This window comes from Cinclus cinclus, chromosome 21 (genome assembly GCF_963662255.1).
Source record: "Cinclus cinclus chromosome 21, bCinCin1.1, whole genome shotgun sequence".
NCBI classification, from domain to species: domain Eukaryota; kingdom Metazoa; phylum Chordata; class Aves; order Passeriformes; family Cinclidae; genus Cinclus; species Cinclus cinclus.
The window spans coordinates 2,915,337-2,930,274 of NC_085066.1; the positions used below are offsets into that span (position 1 = coordinate 2,915,337).

A 14,938-nucleotide genomic window follows, 5' to 3' on the forward strand; every position below is an offset into this window, starting at 1 on the left:
GCATAGTAAATTTGGGTCAAAATGTGACTGAAAGAAACACAAAAGCGTAATTTAATCCATAATTCATAAACAAATACAACTTTTTACATTTATACAGGGGAAGACTGGAAGCAAATTGGATTTTTACAGAAGCAAGCCTCACAAGAGTTTACATGTTGAAAACAGCAATTTTTGGCACATGGATAGTATCTGTGAGTACATGTTCAGAAATAAGAAAACCCACTGTGGAGGAATTTCATATTGACTTTCTTGGCATCAGCACCTGCTGTCTAGTGGGTCAAGACAAAATACTGTGCCTTCAAGAGTTAATCCCATTTTGAACCCCTCCTGCAATGAAACAAGACATCATTAGTAAAGAGACAAGTGAGTTCTGAAGGATTACACTCTCCTTGTAAAAACATTGAAATCCAAGCATATCTTTAGGCAGACAAACTGCAAGGATACTTCAGCCTGAATTCACAAACATTTACATTGTTTGGTCAGCCACTTTTTAATAACTCTTAGTGGTTAACTGAGAAAAGATGCATGCCATGCAACAGCATAGCTACAGTATGCACACAAAGTGAAAAAAATACTACAGAATATTGAATATTCTTGTACATAGGTCAACAGAAATCCAAATAGGTTTGACTAGCACCATGGTGTTCCTGGGTAAAATTCAAGATTTCTGTTGAAAAATGCAGGTGTGACATGGACAGCATATCTGATACAAGGTGTCTCCTATGTTCTGTGGGGCCATAAGAGCAGCCCAACAAAAAGTGCTGACTACCTCACCTGAGAGAGCTGCTCTGAATTGCTCCCAGTGCAGTTCAGTTGACAAGGCTTTTCTGCCCACTGCCTTCTGAGCTTCACCAAAAAGGCAAATAAAATCATACTTGATCTACTACAAATGAAAAAACTGTGCATTTTAAAGGCATGTAACAGTAAAATAAAACAGAACTGTATTTTCAAAGGGCCACTTGCTTTATAAGTTCAGACCAAAAGTCCTAAGTTTACTCACATTCATTTTATTAGTAGAAACACAAAAAAACCCCTATAAGCTGGATGCTACCACCTCCTCTAAGGAAAATAAATTAATTCTACAAATACTTTTTTTTTTTTACACTTTTATACATGCTTGGCTTGCTAAAGGTATTTAGTTCACACCAGTCCTAAAGTTACAACTGTACTTTGAATATGGGAAAAACATTCTTATTTTCATTTCTCTTTTTGCTTTAAAATAATCTGAATAATTATGGCTTGACCCTCAAGTCAGCTAGGAGTCAGGAAAATTTCAGTCTGTTGGGTGAAAGTACTTTGAAGGTTTAAGCAATTGGAAATGGGGCTCTGACTAGAAATGCCATGAGAATATCAACTGCAGTGGCAGCTGTCACAGTGCTCTGTTCAGTGAGAGTGCTGACTGTGTGCTATGAAATCAATAACAGGCCCTTTCATCAAGAAAGTATCTTGTAAACAAGATAAATCTTTTTGTAAAACCATCTGTATGGGGATTAGGCACAAGCTCAAGTCTTTCCCTCACATGCACAGCAGTACCTCAAGACCATACCTTTTGGGTTTAGAAGATAAATCCCACGTCAAACCAGCTTAATTTCAAACAAATTCAAATCACAGGCTAACATTTGGAAAGTGTATGAATATCTAATAACCATCCCAGGTACTGCTATCGGGAGAATAATGTGGAGAAACAGAACAAACCTCCTGGCAATAGTTACTAAATGCTCTGAGAATTTCCAAGTAAAAGCTGCATTTTGCTAAAGGCAGATCCATACCATGAGATGCTGAGCAAGTAGCAGCACCGTGGTGCAAACTTTCCCCAATTGTGCTACCTAGTTTGCTCTACCTGGGTTACCCAGTGCTGCCAAGACTCACGAGTGTATTTAAGATTTTTTTTCCCTCTGTATTTTCCAAAGGATTAAAAGGAGAAACATTCAATGCAGAAGATATTTCAAGAGAACAGTAGCTGAAATTCCAAGTGAAATGCATCCTTTTACAAGCAGTGTTCATTTATCCAAAGGGTAAATTAATTGATGTAACTGAAGTCAAAGGAGGACTGCTTACCCAGGAGGAGAATTCAGAGAATTAGCCCTCGATTCTAATCTGGTACATTCAGGGAATGCTGAAAAGGGCCCCCCATGGCACTGGCCAGGAGAGGGAACAAGAAGGGCTATGAAGTGTACATCTATATTGTGCCTTGTTTTTCTGTGTTCACGTCCTCCTCACAGAGCTTTTTTACTTTAGAGACACTTTAACACAAGGACTGAGCACTTTAGGGATGTAGAGGAGCAAAGCTTGTTTGCACTCAAAACATCCCAGAAACAATCCCTCTTCCAAAAGCAGCCTTTTTTTGGTGTCAAGGATAAAAAGATGTGAGCTGTTCTGGTTGAAACCAGTAAGCAGTACAAGACGAGGAACTTGCACTTTATCAGGAGATGAATTTGCCAGAGTCAACCTTACGGCTCAGAAGTTAACTCACTTATCACTTCACAGTGACTTCACTCAGTGAGCTTAAGTCAGCACAAACCCAGTGAAGCAATGACAAATTTACATATCTCTGAGAAGAGTATTTAGAGGGCTGAGCGTAACTTATTTCAGATGGAAAGATGTCAAGCATTCTGACTGCTTCAGGGCATGCAGGGAGAATGGCTTGCACCTCCTGGAAGCTTTCTGATATTAACTACCTTGAGATTTTAATAAATTATAGCAGCTGCTGCTGGTGTGATTCATGATGCGGGGAAACTTATCCTCACTGCAAGCTTTCTGGGAAAGTAGACATTCATTTTATTAATGTCTGGATGCAGTCAAAATAAAGATGAAAATATGTTTCAGCATAAGTGTGCAGAGAAGCAGGAGGTTGGACAGTCATCAGAGAGAGGCCTGAGTTGTAAAAGTCACATCTCTGCACATGTTTGAGTTTTAAGCTCTCCAAAAAGATCAACAGAGATTGGACTGAGAAATGGAATAGAAAGCTTAACTGTGAAATCTGGATCCTCACTGAAGTTTAAAAATAAGAGTGTTCCCCTAGAGGCCAGGGAACTTTATCTGATCTCACCAAGTTCAGAATGCAGGATGCAAAGGAAAAGCACCCACTACTCAAGAGTTTATTTTCCAGTGCCTCTTCTGTGCTGTGCTCTCCTCTCCCAGTTTGGTCCCAAATGACCTCCAGCACAAGGCTAGATCAGGACAGCTTTTCTGCACACAGGGTGGGTGTGCTGAGGCACCTCACATGTTCCACACAAGAAACAGGCTAAGACAGTCTGGACAGGGCTGCTCCCAACAGGCTGGCACAGCTTTGCTTGCCATCCTCGCTGCAGCCTGAGCTGAATTCAACACCCCCTGGCACAAGTTTGTACTTGGAACCATTTGCTAGGTGTCTGTAAAAAAACTCACCTTTACAGATTTAATGGAACACAATCACTGAAACCCAGGCTGTACTTCCACAATGCAAAGATGACAGATTCATTCACTTTGCATTTCAGAAAAGAAGAGAGACCCACATTTCTCTTCGTTGTTGGATTTCCAGAGCATGTCACGCGTTCTGTGCTCTCACCTGCTGCTGAGACTAGCACAGCTGCTTCTGCTCCTTGAAAACTGTTAAATCATTATGCCCAAACAAAGACTTGCTTTCAAATGTGATTGTACCAACATAATCTCTCTACTAAAGGTTTTGCTTAAAGATGTCACTAGTGACAATCTGATAATGACAACTGGAGATTTCACAGGTACACACAGAAAATAAACAGCAGTGAAAACAAAGGCTTAGTATCAGCACCTGGCAAGACAGAGTAAAGAAAACGACCATCAGCTGTCCCTTAGAAATTCTAGGCCCCTAAAAATTAAAATGGCCCTGACTCAGAGTTCAATATACAAAACATAAATCTTAAAATTTTTATACATAAAAATAGAAACACAGGACAAACACATGCACATTTCAATTGTAAATGCTTTAAATACCATTATTAAAATATGATATACCAACCATCGCTGACGCTGTGCACCCAGGAAAGCACAAGAAGATAAAAGAGACATCAGGAAAAACAGGTTTCAATCTGCATTTTGCATCAAACATTAAAATAACTGCACCCAGTCTTGGCTTTGGCTCAAGTTAGGATAGGTGGGTTTTTCATACCCTTTCAGCTGTACCCTTGCTCTCAGCTGGATCACACATGACAAGTTTTGTGCCTACATAAAGGCCCACTAATTAACTTTTAGTAAATAGCTGATATGCAAGGAGGGAGCACCTTTCTTCACAACAGGACACAGTAACACCCTAATTCTTGGAGGTTTTGTTATTGATTGGTTGTCTCCTTTTTTTGAGAACAAGAGAGTACAAAAAATGATGGGAGATTTTAATTTCATGACTTCAAACATCTTTGATAAAGACATTTATTAATCCATTCCACAATGCTTTATGAGGTGACAACAGTCTGTAGTGTTATAGGCAAACAATTCCAAATATGGTCAAACCATTACCTATAATAGGAACTCTTAATATGTGACATTTAAATATTGACATACCATTATTAGTGGTAACCACAGTTGCTAAAATTTATTTTTCCCTAAAACAACAGAAATATTGGTAATATATCAACAGGAGGTGCTGTAAGATTTGGGGTTTGTGTTCAAGGGCTTGGTAACAACGTTATAGCATTCACAAAACACAAGCATGTTGGAATTGCAAAGAAGAGAGTTTTGGCTTTTAGCTGCTCTTTGAAATTATATGAGGGACCAAGAAGGCTAAATTTCTTACTTTACAGTTTGTCAGTGGAACCATCCTGAACTGACATGGAAAAGAAAACGTACTCAGGAAAACGAAATGGTATTTAAATCTTATTTATGCCATTTTAAAAAGCCTCTGCTGCTCTCTAGGCAGCAGAGAGGAACAGAAGGAGCCTGAGAGCAAATGTTCTTGGACTTTGTGGGCTCCTAAGAGACAAGAGGGCTGGAAACCCTGGGAATGCTTTCTGCTGAAGAGCCAAGATCCTAGAAATTCAAGTTTCCATTATTTCCAATCTTTCCTTTTGTTGGCAGGCTGCTTAAAAAAGAATAGAGATAAGCAAGCTGGCAAGGAACTAGAAGTTTTGAAAGTCTGACTGCAGAGCATCATTTGTTCCAAAACTTGAGGACTTTCTCCTAGAATTGTTTCACAACTGGGTCAATAACTGAATGGACAATGTTGAGTGTTTCAGAATCAATAAATATTTTCTGGTAAAAAAACACAACAGTTCAGAATTCTCGAGTCAATTCTCAAGAGCTTAATTGCCCCAGGGTGCCACAGAGCTGTTTTCAGAAACAGCAGCAAATTGCCATGGTCCCAGAAGCACCTAAGTGTGCCTGATGCTGTGAGAAACCAAAGTGATGCCACTGAGGGAAAGAGGAGGGTACCACCACTGGAATGGTGGGGATTGCTGCAGCTGAAGATCAAGGGATCTGGAGGGCTTTTGGCTCAGCTCTCTTTTTCAGCTCCCTCAGTCCCTTCCCAGGTAATGGTTCATTCTGGTCACACTGCTGAGAAACCCTTCATTAGTGTAGTGAATTGGTACCAGGTGGGGCTCTTGAGGCAGACCAGGAGATAAACTTACAAAAGGAATGGGCAGAAATAAAGTTTGTCTGTGCATTAGTGTGTGCATTGTGGAACACATTTTCAGAATATGGTAAGCATGTATTTCAAGAACAGGCACACAGCCATCAAACCCCACGGAAGTCAGTAGTTACCTGCATCTCATCTAGTTTGGACTGAATGTCTGGAGGGAAATCTCCTGCTCCACAGCTAAAAGGGTCAAAAGGTTCTGCTCCAAAAAGGTCTCTCTCTGCAACAACAGAAAAGTGAGTCACTGGGAGAACAGGTATGGGCTGTGACAACAGCGCTCTGAAAAAGCCACCTTACACCTGAGCTGAGTAACAGCTCCACCAGATACACCACGCACTGACCACAACCTTCAACATCCCAACTTGCAAAACAGCTCTTGGGCAGTTTTCCAAACTTTAATACTCAAATATTTTTTTCCATGAACACCACTGAACTTCTGTTTAAGCATCTCTTTATCTTCCTTTAATGCTTGTACCTTCCAGAGATGCGATGAGAAGCTGTATAAGGAGTTTCAAAAATGAAGAGGAAGCAACTGGACGTGAGTTGCCAAATTTCATCTCTACATTATATCAAGAACAAAATTACCAACCAACTAATCTTGGTATTCCCCTGTCTGCCACTCCTCAGGTTAAGGATGTTTCTGTGAGACAAGCAAATACTTAGGCAAGGCAAGGCAAGGCCTTGGCTTGATACAGTTCCTCAATGAACAACTAGCAGTAAATAAAACTAAAAAGCATCAGAGTTTTGAAATCTTGGATAAGTTCACATCAAGAAAGGAAAAAAATAAAGAAAACCAACACCAAAACTACAACAGGACCATGAATTATCACCTTATTCTGAAATTCCACTAAATTTGGGCCCACAAATAGAATGATTGCAAATTTCCCTTTCTCAATACCAAAAGTTTCTCACTTTTCTTAACTCCAGTTTGCATTCTAGTGGTCAAAGGGGTGTTTAGTTTTATTTCTTTTGTCTGGGCAAGAAGAAACTTCCCCAATACATTTGGGTTCTTTTTTCATATTAGACCAGTATAGCCCTTCATATCTGCCTGCTGAAATATTTTTTTGGTTTTTCAGATTTTGGGTGGTTTTTCCTCCTTCTTAGATTTTGTTCTTTCCTACAGTAAAAGGTTCCATTTCTAGATATTTTTTCCATCTCGCACTGGATTATACTACAGTAGTAAAAAAAAAAATCATAATTTTGCTAACCCCACCTAACCCCACTGATGGCAGAATTTACAGACCCAAGTTTCTAGAGCCTGGTCACTGGTGGAGAGAAAACCAGAACCATTAGGAAATATCCTCTTTCCTAACTTCCATAGCATTTTATGAAAGAGAAGCATTCTACCTGCCTCAAAGCAATTTTAGTTTTAGAGCACAACAACCCTGAAGTGACTGGACAGTTCAGCACAAAATTCACTGCTGCAGCCAACCCCAGTCCTGTTTCCAGTGGTGCAGCACTTGCCTACAGCTGCACAGATGGCTTGATTTTGGCATCCTTAGAGGCAGAAATGTGACACCTCTGTTCTCTGGGTTCTTCAACAGTTATTGTGCATAGCAGTCTGCCAGGGCTTTGCCCTTATCAATTAGGTGTTATCAGAATTAGGTGTTATCAGGTGTTATCAAAATGCCTGCACACCGGGCATTTTAAATAACTGGCAACTACCATCATTTGCTCCCACAATAAAGTACAGAAATTCCCATCATAAAGTACAGAAACTTGAGCAGAACTTGATTGATTACATATTTCAAAAACTGGGGCTAAACAGCTACAAGCTGTCACATGGGACCAGGAGATGGCCTGGATATCAAAGCCTTATTCCAAGAGTTCACTCGAGCCAAGGAGAAATCCAGTCTTTCCTGGCAAAGGCAGACCACCTGCATGCAAGGGAGACTTTAACTCGGATAATCTAATGTAAAAATTAGGTTCTCCCTCATCCTTTGCCTCTTTCACAGCCAAAATGGGTTTGCTCCAGTATAACCAGTGTCCTCAAATGCTCTGGTGCTCCCAGCAAATAACCTTCAGATGTGTAGCAGCTTTGACTTGCAATCTAACCTCTACTGGGCACAAAAGTGATTCTACTTTATAACCCTCAAGAGCCTATGGCTCATTATATAGGTCCATTTTCTTTCTTTTTACCTTTAAAAGGAGCTGACAGCTTTCTCTGTGATCAGACAATTGAAAGCAGACAGTTCCTACACCAAGGCTTTGCAAACATTCTATGAACGTTTTTAGGAAAAAAGGGTGAAGGCCAAAACTCCTGCATTTAATTTGTACTGAATTATGACTTATGACTATTTTTAAAAGCAAGTATTTTGTACACTATTATGGCTCATTCATTCCTTATTATTGGGCTTTTACTAACGAAAGCACTTTTGAGCTCATTAGCAAGAAAACAGCAGAGGTTTCAACTCCTTTAATGTCATTCCTTCCTTTAACGTGAAAGATTTCTGAATTTATACTGTATACAAGGCAGAATTTAAAACCAACCAGAGTCTGACTTATTCCAAGTGACAGAGCCCAGTCAATGCTGCACAGAATCATATTTAAAATAAAGAAGCATTACCTAGTTGAACTTCTGTGGAAAGCTATAACTTGGGGAACTCTCTCTATCGTAACTTGCTCCATTGGAGCTGAACAAGTCCACGGAACAACTGCTTCTCTGCATTTCAAGTCTGAGTGTTATAAGAGAGACTGCACTGCTAGGAGTCAGGGAGGGACAAAGTTCCATGGAATATTTTCAACAGCACTGTTGATATTTGCCTTGGGAGCAGAAGCTGGAGAACATGTGTAAAGTGGAGAAATAGGAAGATTTCATCCGTGCAGAGCTGCACTCTCACATGGGATATCCACAAGCTTATCCACCAGTGTTCACTCTACTCATGATGGAGGGGGAGGCTCCTTTTTGGCACAAATGGGATAAATTGGTAACTTTTTATTTCAGGCCAGAGTATTTGCATGAAAAATAGTTATAACAAGAATATCTTGCCTGGCACACCCCCTAAAATTACTGTAGCATAGACAGGCACTTCTTTCTCCAATAAACAGCAACCTGCCTGAAGCCTTTGAAAATGATTCTTTCAAATGGTACAAATAATTTCCATTCCCTTTCTCATTCCTTTCTGGATGAAAATAAATTCAGAGGCTGCAAAATTGACCCACAAATTCAAAAGCCATGAAATGTTGATGTTTTGGATCCTCAGCTGAAACCACAGGATAACATGAACAAGTAATAAATTCTGGGACCTGACATTCAGGAGAACAAACACACAATACTGGAGAAGAGCAACCTGTACTCTATGATAAATTCAAAATGAGCAATTATTAAGCAAAATACAAATATTTGGCTTTTCTGCTGCACTTGACATCCCAATCTCTACCTCAGCTCTCATCCAGGCACACAGCTATGCTGATATATACTTTGCCCAGATGGAGCAGCTGTGATTACAAAAATTAATCACACTGAGTGACAAGTACCCGAAGAAATATTTGGAATGAACTGAGACCAGGAAATCCAGAAAGCCTTTCCTTTAGCTGCAGGCTACTCCGTATTTTTTTCTTTGGAAATTATTACAGCCATTATTCTGACAAAATACTCTTAAATATCTGCAGAAAAGAGCACTGTGGAGCAGATTTGTGCATCTGCCAGTTGTGACCTTGGACTGCTCATGATGCATTTGTGTGAAATAAATATTGAACAACTTAATAGAGAATAATCCTCTCCAGTTCTTTTCTGAGATATGAAAATAATCCTGTGCCAACTAGAAACATTAATTAATTCCTCCCTTTAATGAAATAAAATTAATAAATTATTTCTTACCATTCAGATAACTTACAAGAAGATTTACATCCCCTTACACCATAAGAAAGAAGCAGCATGCAATCTCTAGCATTGCATTTTTGGTTGCATTTCACTATGTTGCAATTATTACCCAACGAGTCAGCGTGCATTTATCCAATCTGCAGCCTCCTGAACAAAAATTATGCCATTTTCTCCTTTAAACAGGTAAACCACATTTATTTACTACTGTTGACACAGCCATTAGTGAGCAGACATTTACTGTAGGAACACTGCTGAATATGAACTCCAAATCTCAAGATTTAATTAATTTTTTAAAGCTTAAATGCCTTAGAAATAGCTGCCTTTCCAAAAATAATAGTAATAATAATGATAATAAAATTGGTCACTGTTGCTCTCCCCTAGTATTAAAAGGCTGGGTTTCTTAAGCTACATGCTTGGCAAAGCCAGAGGTACCAATTATCACCCCACCATTTATTTCTTTTACCTGGGAAATTACCAAAGGAAGAACTGGTAAGCAAAATTCTAACTCTGGGCATTTCTTTTGATGGGAAGCTGAACTGTCATCCTGGTGCCAGTAATTACCTCTGGAAGTCAGTCCTGGAGGAATGCAAAGCCCTTGGTACTGCTGCAGGTTTCCTCCAAGTGTCCATGCCTTCCCAGGGCACTGTTGTTTTTGGCTGGTTTTTCAAACTGGCCAGTGGGTGAGTAAGATCTTTGACTTTTAAAAGCACATTTTGCTTGAGCAGCACAAGTGCCCTCCCTGGGTAACAGGCCTCACTTAGGCAAGAGGAATAAATCAGGTGATACTAATAAATATATGGCAAACCCTCATCTTTCTCCTTCTTTTCTACTGAGTGTGAAAAAGGTGAAAGTTACAAAATTACCAAATCACATCAACAAATCAATCAAAAACTTGGTGAATGTCATCAAACCAACCCTGCCTGAGTGCAGTAACAAAGAAATACAAAGAGATAGGGACAGGAAATGGGCTTGGGGAGGGAAGACATTCACTGACTGAAGTTATAAAGCACATTTTGTTTTTGTGCACAGCTCCCATTCACAGCTGAAAATTCTACATCCTAGAGGCATGCCCCAAAACAGCACCATGTCCTCAGTTGTGTTCCATATGGTGGCAGGCTGTAACATTAATGGCTTTTTTAGAGTGGCAAAGGGACATCAGGAACAGAGCATACAAACACAGACTGGGATTTCCACAACCTCTAACATCTCTTGCGCATGCCCCACTCTCCTCTCTCTCAAGGGATTTCCAAAGCATTTAAAATACTTCCCGGACTCCAAAGAGATTTGCAGTGAAGTCAAGAACCCTACCCTAGACACTTTCAAGCCTTTGCAAAATAGAACTGCTGTTCCTAAGAATGTTTTGAAGATCTTTTAGGAGCGGCTGACAGATCTGCAGAGCTTCATCAACTATAGCTAAACAAAGTTGTGGATGATATGAAAAGAAGCACTGAAAGCAGCATTCCAAGTGTCCTTGAGGGGTTTCTTCAGCTGTCCCTTGAGAATCACCATCACCATACTTACTCCACCTGCTGCCTTCCCCAGAAATGCAGGCTCTAGGTGCCAGAACCATGGCTTGACAAGGAAAGAACTAACAGGAAGTAAAAGTATTCCTTGAAGTACAGAAAAGAGACTGTAAAAGAAAAGCCAAGTTAAAATCCCCAACCCAACTCCTTCCAAGAGTATATGTCATACTTTCACAGTAAGTTTGTTTATAATGCAACTTGGCAGCAACATCAAGGACTTTGGGAAGATGGCATAAAGATGAAATGGCATTAGTGAATGTGATTTACAAAAACTGTATTTGGCTTTTCATGCAAAACGTACATAAAACTTTAAAGATGCTTTATTAAAAAATATAATGTAAAAAGTAGGTCAGTTGTTACAAACTTACTGATCTCTGTAGATCTACTGGGTACTGGAGGAGGCTGTGTACCATTGCGAGTAGGTGTTGATGACTGAGGGGATATGGGAGAAAAGGGAACCATATCAAAGATGTCAGTGGAGGGTGATTTAGGTGTCACACTGCCTGCCTACAATAAGGACAATAAATATTAGGGCAATGTTTCACACGAAAAAGATCACAATACTGAATTCTTCAGCATGCAGATAAGAGCCACATTTTGAAAAAAAAAAAGTTAAAAACAACCATCAGCATGCAAACCCCAGCTCCTGACACCAAGCAAATGGCATTTGCAGTACAGACTCTGACACATGCTAACACTCCCCAGTACAAAAGCAGCATTGCATTTTTCCATTTTCAGCTGAAGATGTATCAGCTACACCTGACAAGGCTGTGACAAGCAGTTCTTTCTTGCAATCACAGGAGCACAGACACCTGCAGGAGACCCAGGCGAGGTAATATGGCAACAACAATGTGCTCTGCTCTGGAGAGCACAGAACCAAGTTAGAAAATACAATCCCAGTATTTTTTATGTACTTCTTTACATGATCTCTTATTTGGCAGCTTAGAGAAACTGGTGTGAGCAAATCTTCAAATGTGGTTTTTTCCATAAGTAATAATAGCCAAAATAAACCTGTTGTACGCAAAGGTAAAACTGAACAGATTTAATTCAAAAGGCCCAGGAATTTGGAAGGCTTCAAAAAAAAAAAACAAAAAAAACCAAAAAAAAACAAAAAAACCAGGCATCAAGAAACCCCAAACCCACCAACTACTATAGTTCTACAGCCATATTTAGTTTTGAATGGTTCATTCCTCCTGCTACCAATCCACTACTTCAGGGCACAAGTGAGGCACAGTCAAAATATACTGAAAACTAAAGACAGAGGATGAAACACAGATTAAAAGATTAAAACTGAGACTGACAAGCTGAAGGCAGAACTAGTTTGCACGTTCATGTTATTGCTGAGACAATGCAGAAACCCCCACACCCTGTGTATTAGAAAGATCAGCCAGGCACAGCAAAAATCTGCAGCTTTGAAAGAAGATTCAGTTTGCTCAAACCATCCACACAGAAATTTTGAAGCCCAAGTTAAATTAGTCACACGGATGCTTTTATTCAGAATACACAAATATCACAGCCTGGCAAGCAGGCAGTCCTAAACACTGCTTGTCCAAGGAATTCTCCTGGATAAACCCTTATTTTGGAATGCCTGTGCTGCAGACCTGCAGCTGCCCTGGGACAGCTCACGTCACAGATTCCCAAGCCAGGTCTGCAGGCAGCCCTGAACCACCCCTGTTTCTCTCTGGAGGGTCTCTGCAGTGGCTGCTAGAAGCAATATTGATCCACAGCCTCCCTCTGAATGCACTCTTAGAAGAGGATAAAATGTGGGGCTCTCAATCCTACATTTCCTATTTCTTGGAGGTTCTGTGATTCTTAGGAATTTTGAATTCGTATTTAAAATTTGGATTAATATTTTAAAATTGAATTAAGAGAGATCTATAACTGTTCAATATCTAAAAGAACATGGGGTATTTTTTCCCAGATATATAGAAGCATAGCAAGAAAAAAAAAAATCTACATTTAACATGCTGCTTTTATGGTTTTGCATTAAAAAAAAAAAATTCTTAGTCACTGCTATTCCCAAGCATGACCATAGGTGAATTAGCTTAATAAAATAACCAGTTTTCAAGATTTTAACACATCCAGAGCTCTTACTGTCCTCAACTTGAGTTACTGTTGGAGTTTCGAAGACAACGTGCTGTGAGAAGATTTCAGTGCTGAGTTTAGACCCCCACAGGCTCCTGTTAGTGTCCAGGGGCCTGGAATTAACCCTGCAGAGAACCAGGATGATCCAAGTGTGGCAGATCTCATCTGTTCCTACTCAAAGCAGCCCAGGATGTGCTGGACCCAAAATAAACACAATAAAGAAGCACATCCCTTCCTTCATCTGAAGCTTGCTCTGGTTGTAGACAGGCTTTTGTCAGCATCAGGAAGGTGGGATCAGCTTTAGGGCATAAAGAAATGCTTGCATCAACCTCCATTTCCACCAGCACCCACGGGTAATCCTAGAATGTCTTGGATATCCTATGTGCTAATGGAGAATCTTATTATCTGCTAAATGTTTATGGCTACCTAGAAGATGGATAAACAGCACTTACATTTAGTTACAAATGTGCTGTTTAGGCAAAAAAAAAGAAAACCCAAACTTTAGACTCATTTCCTGGTTACATTCCATTTTGTTGAAGTCACTTACTGCCCATTTTGATTCCACTGATATAGTTTAATTAAAACTGTAAGCGAATTAAGAAATGTGTATTTTGAATACATACAAGCACAAGAAGCATTTTTATTTAGTGAATGCATGCAGAAAGCCAGGATGGTCACCAAATAAAGCCAAATATTACTTGCAAATGGAAGAAAAGTTGAGATGTAAGCATGTGAATATCAAAAAGGAGACAATATGCTCATTTCATATTTGAGAATAATTTTCAACCTTCATTTTGCACAGTTTTTATAAAGTATGCTACAAGTTATTTAATGGTTCATTGCTTTTCTATTAATTCATGGGGGGAAGAAGCCCTTGAAGTTGGACCTTTAGAATTGTTTTGAATCACTGTTGTTCATATAAAAAAAATTAACAAAAGATTGATAGATAACAGAGATCATTAATTAATGGACCAATTTAAACACATTGGAAAAATAAGAATTTTAGTTTTTGGGGATTGGAGAGAAAAAGTTCTGTAGAAATTAGAGTAATTCTTCACAAATTCCATGTTTTAGAAGTACCTCTAGAGAACCTAAGATTTATCTTCCCTATCCTTTAGCCACTGTACAAAATGCACATTTTTAATACAAGTTAATGCACAACAGAGAACAAAAGAAAGCCAAAAATTAAAAAACAAAGAAACAACAAAAAAAAAACCACAAAACACAAAACTGAAAAAGCTTTTGCACAGCAAGATTACACGAGGTCTTGGGCAGCTGTATTCACTGGCAGGCTTTGGAAGACCACTTTTTGAAGGTGGTGGTATTAACAATCCAGGTGGTAGTCTAGAGTCAGGAGAACTCCTAGGAGTAAGCGTAATGGAAGAGATATCTAAACAAGGAGGTGAATCCTCATTGTTACACCAGAAAAAAGCAGAGGGTCTTTGAAACATATGTTCATCATTATCACACTTTATGTGCAGCAGCTGAAAAGGAATCACAGAAAGAGAAAACATCCTGAGGACCAGAACGTGGTAACATCAGGGAAAGAAGAAAAAAAGAAACACATTTCATATTTCGAAAAAGCTTGTCAGCAACTTGCTGTTCAGTGCTATAGTTACAAGATACAGAACTTGAAAATACTTCAAAACAAAATATAAAAATATGCCACTTTAAGAGGTGACTCAGTACCAACTGGAACAAAGACAACTCGATCTTCAATCATTACACCCAATAAAATGAAGTCAGACAACTTTCCAATAGTGTGTGTGTGAGAGAGATACTAAGATATGTCTAAATCCAACAAGGTACCAGCAATCTCTCACATCTGCACTTGTAAATTAGCAGAGAAGAGTTACTGTGCTGGTTAATGCCCAGGTCAGACTTTTCTCCATGTAACTGAGGAAAAATCTACCATTTATA

At 39.3% G+C, this 14,938-nt stretch overlaps 1 protein-coding gene across 1 annotated transcript in view; it reads right to left on the minus strand.

Annotated features, from left to right (window-relative positions):
• Window positions 1-305: 305 nt before the first annotated feature.
• The window catches only part of GULP1 (GULP PTB domain containing engulfment adaptor 1), a 54,435-nt gene continuing 39,802 nt past the window's right edge, over window positions 306-14,938 (minus strand). The window contains exons 8-12 of the mRNA XM_062506634.1: window positions 14,278-14,502; window positions 11,302-11,440; window positions 5,713-5,807; window positions 3,977-3,987; window positions 306-327 (exon numbers count right to left, since the gene is read on the minus strand). Of these exons, the coding sequence (XP_062362618.1) occupies window positions 306-327; window positions 3,977-3,987; window positions 5,713-5,807; window positions 11,302-11,440; window positions 14,278-14,502 (492 nt within the window). The remainder of the gene's footprint in view (window positions 328-3,976; window positions 3,988-5,712; window positions 5,808-11,301; window positions 11,441-14,277; window positions 14,503-14,938) is intronic.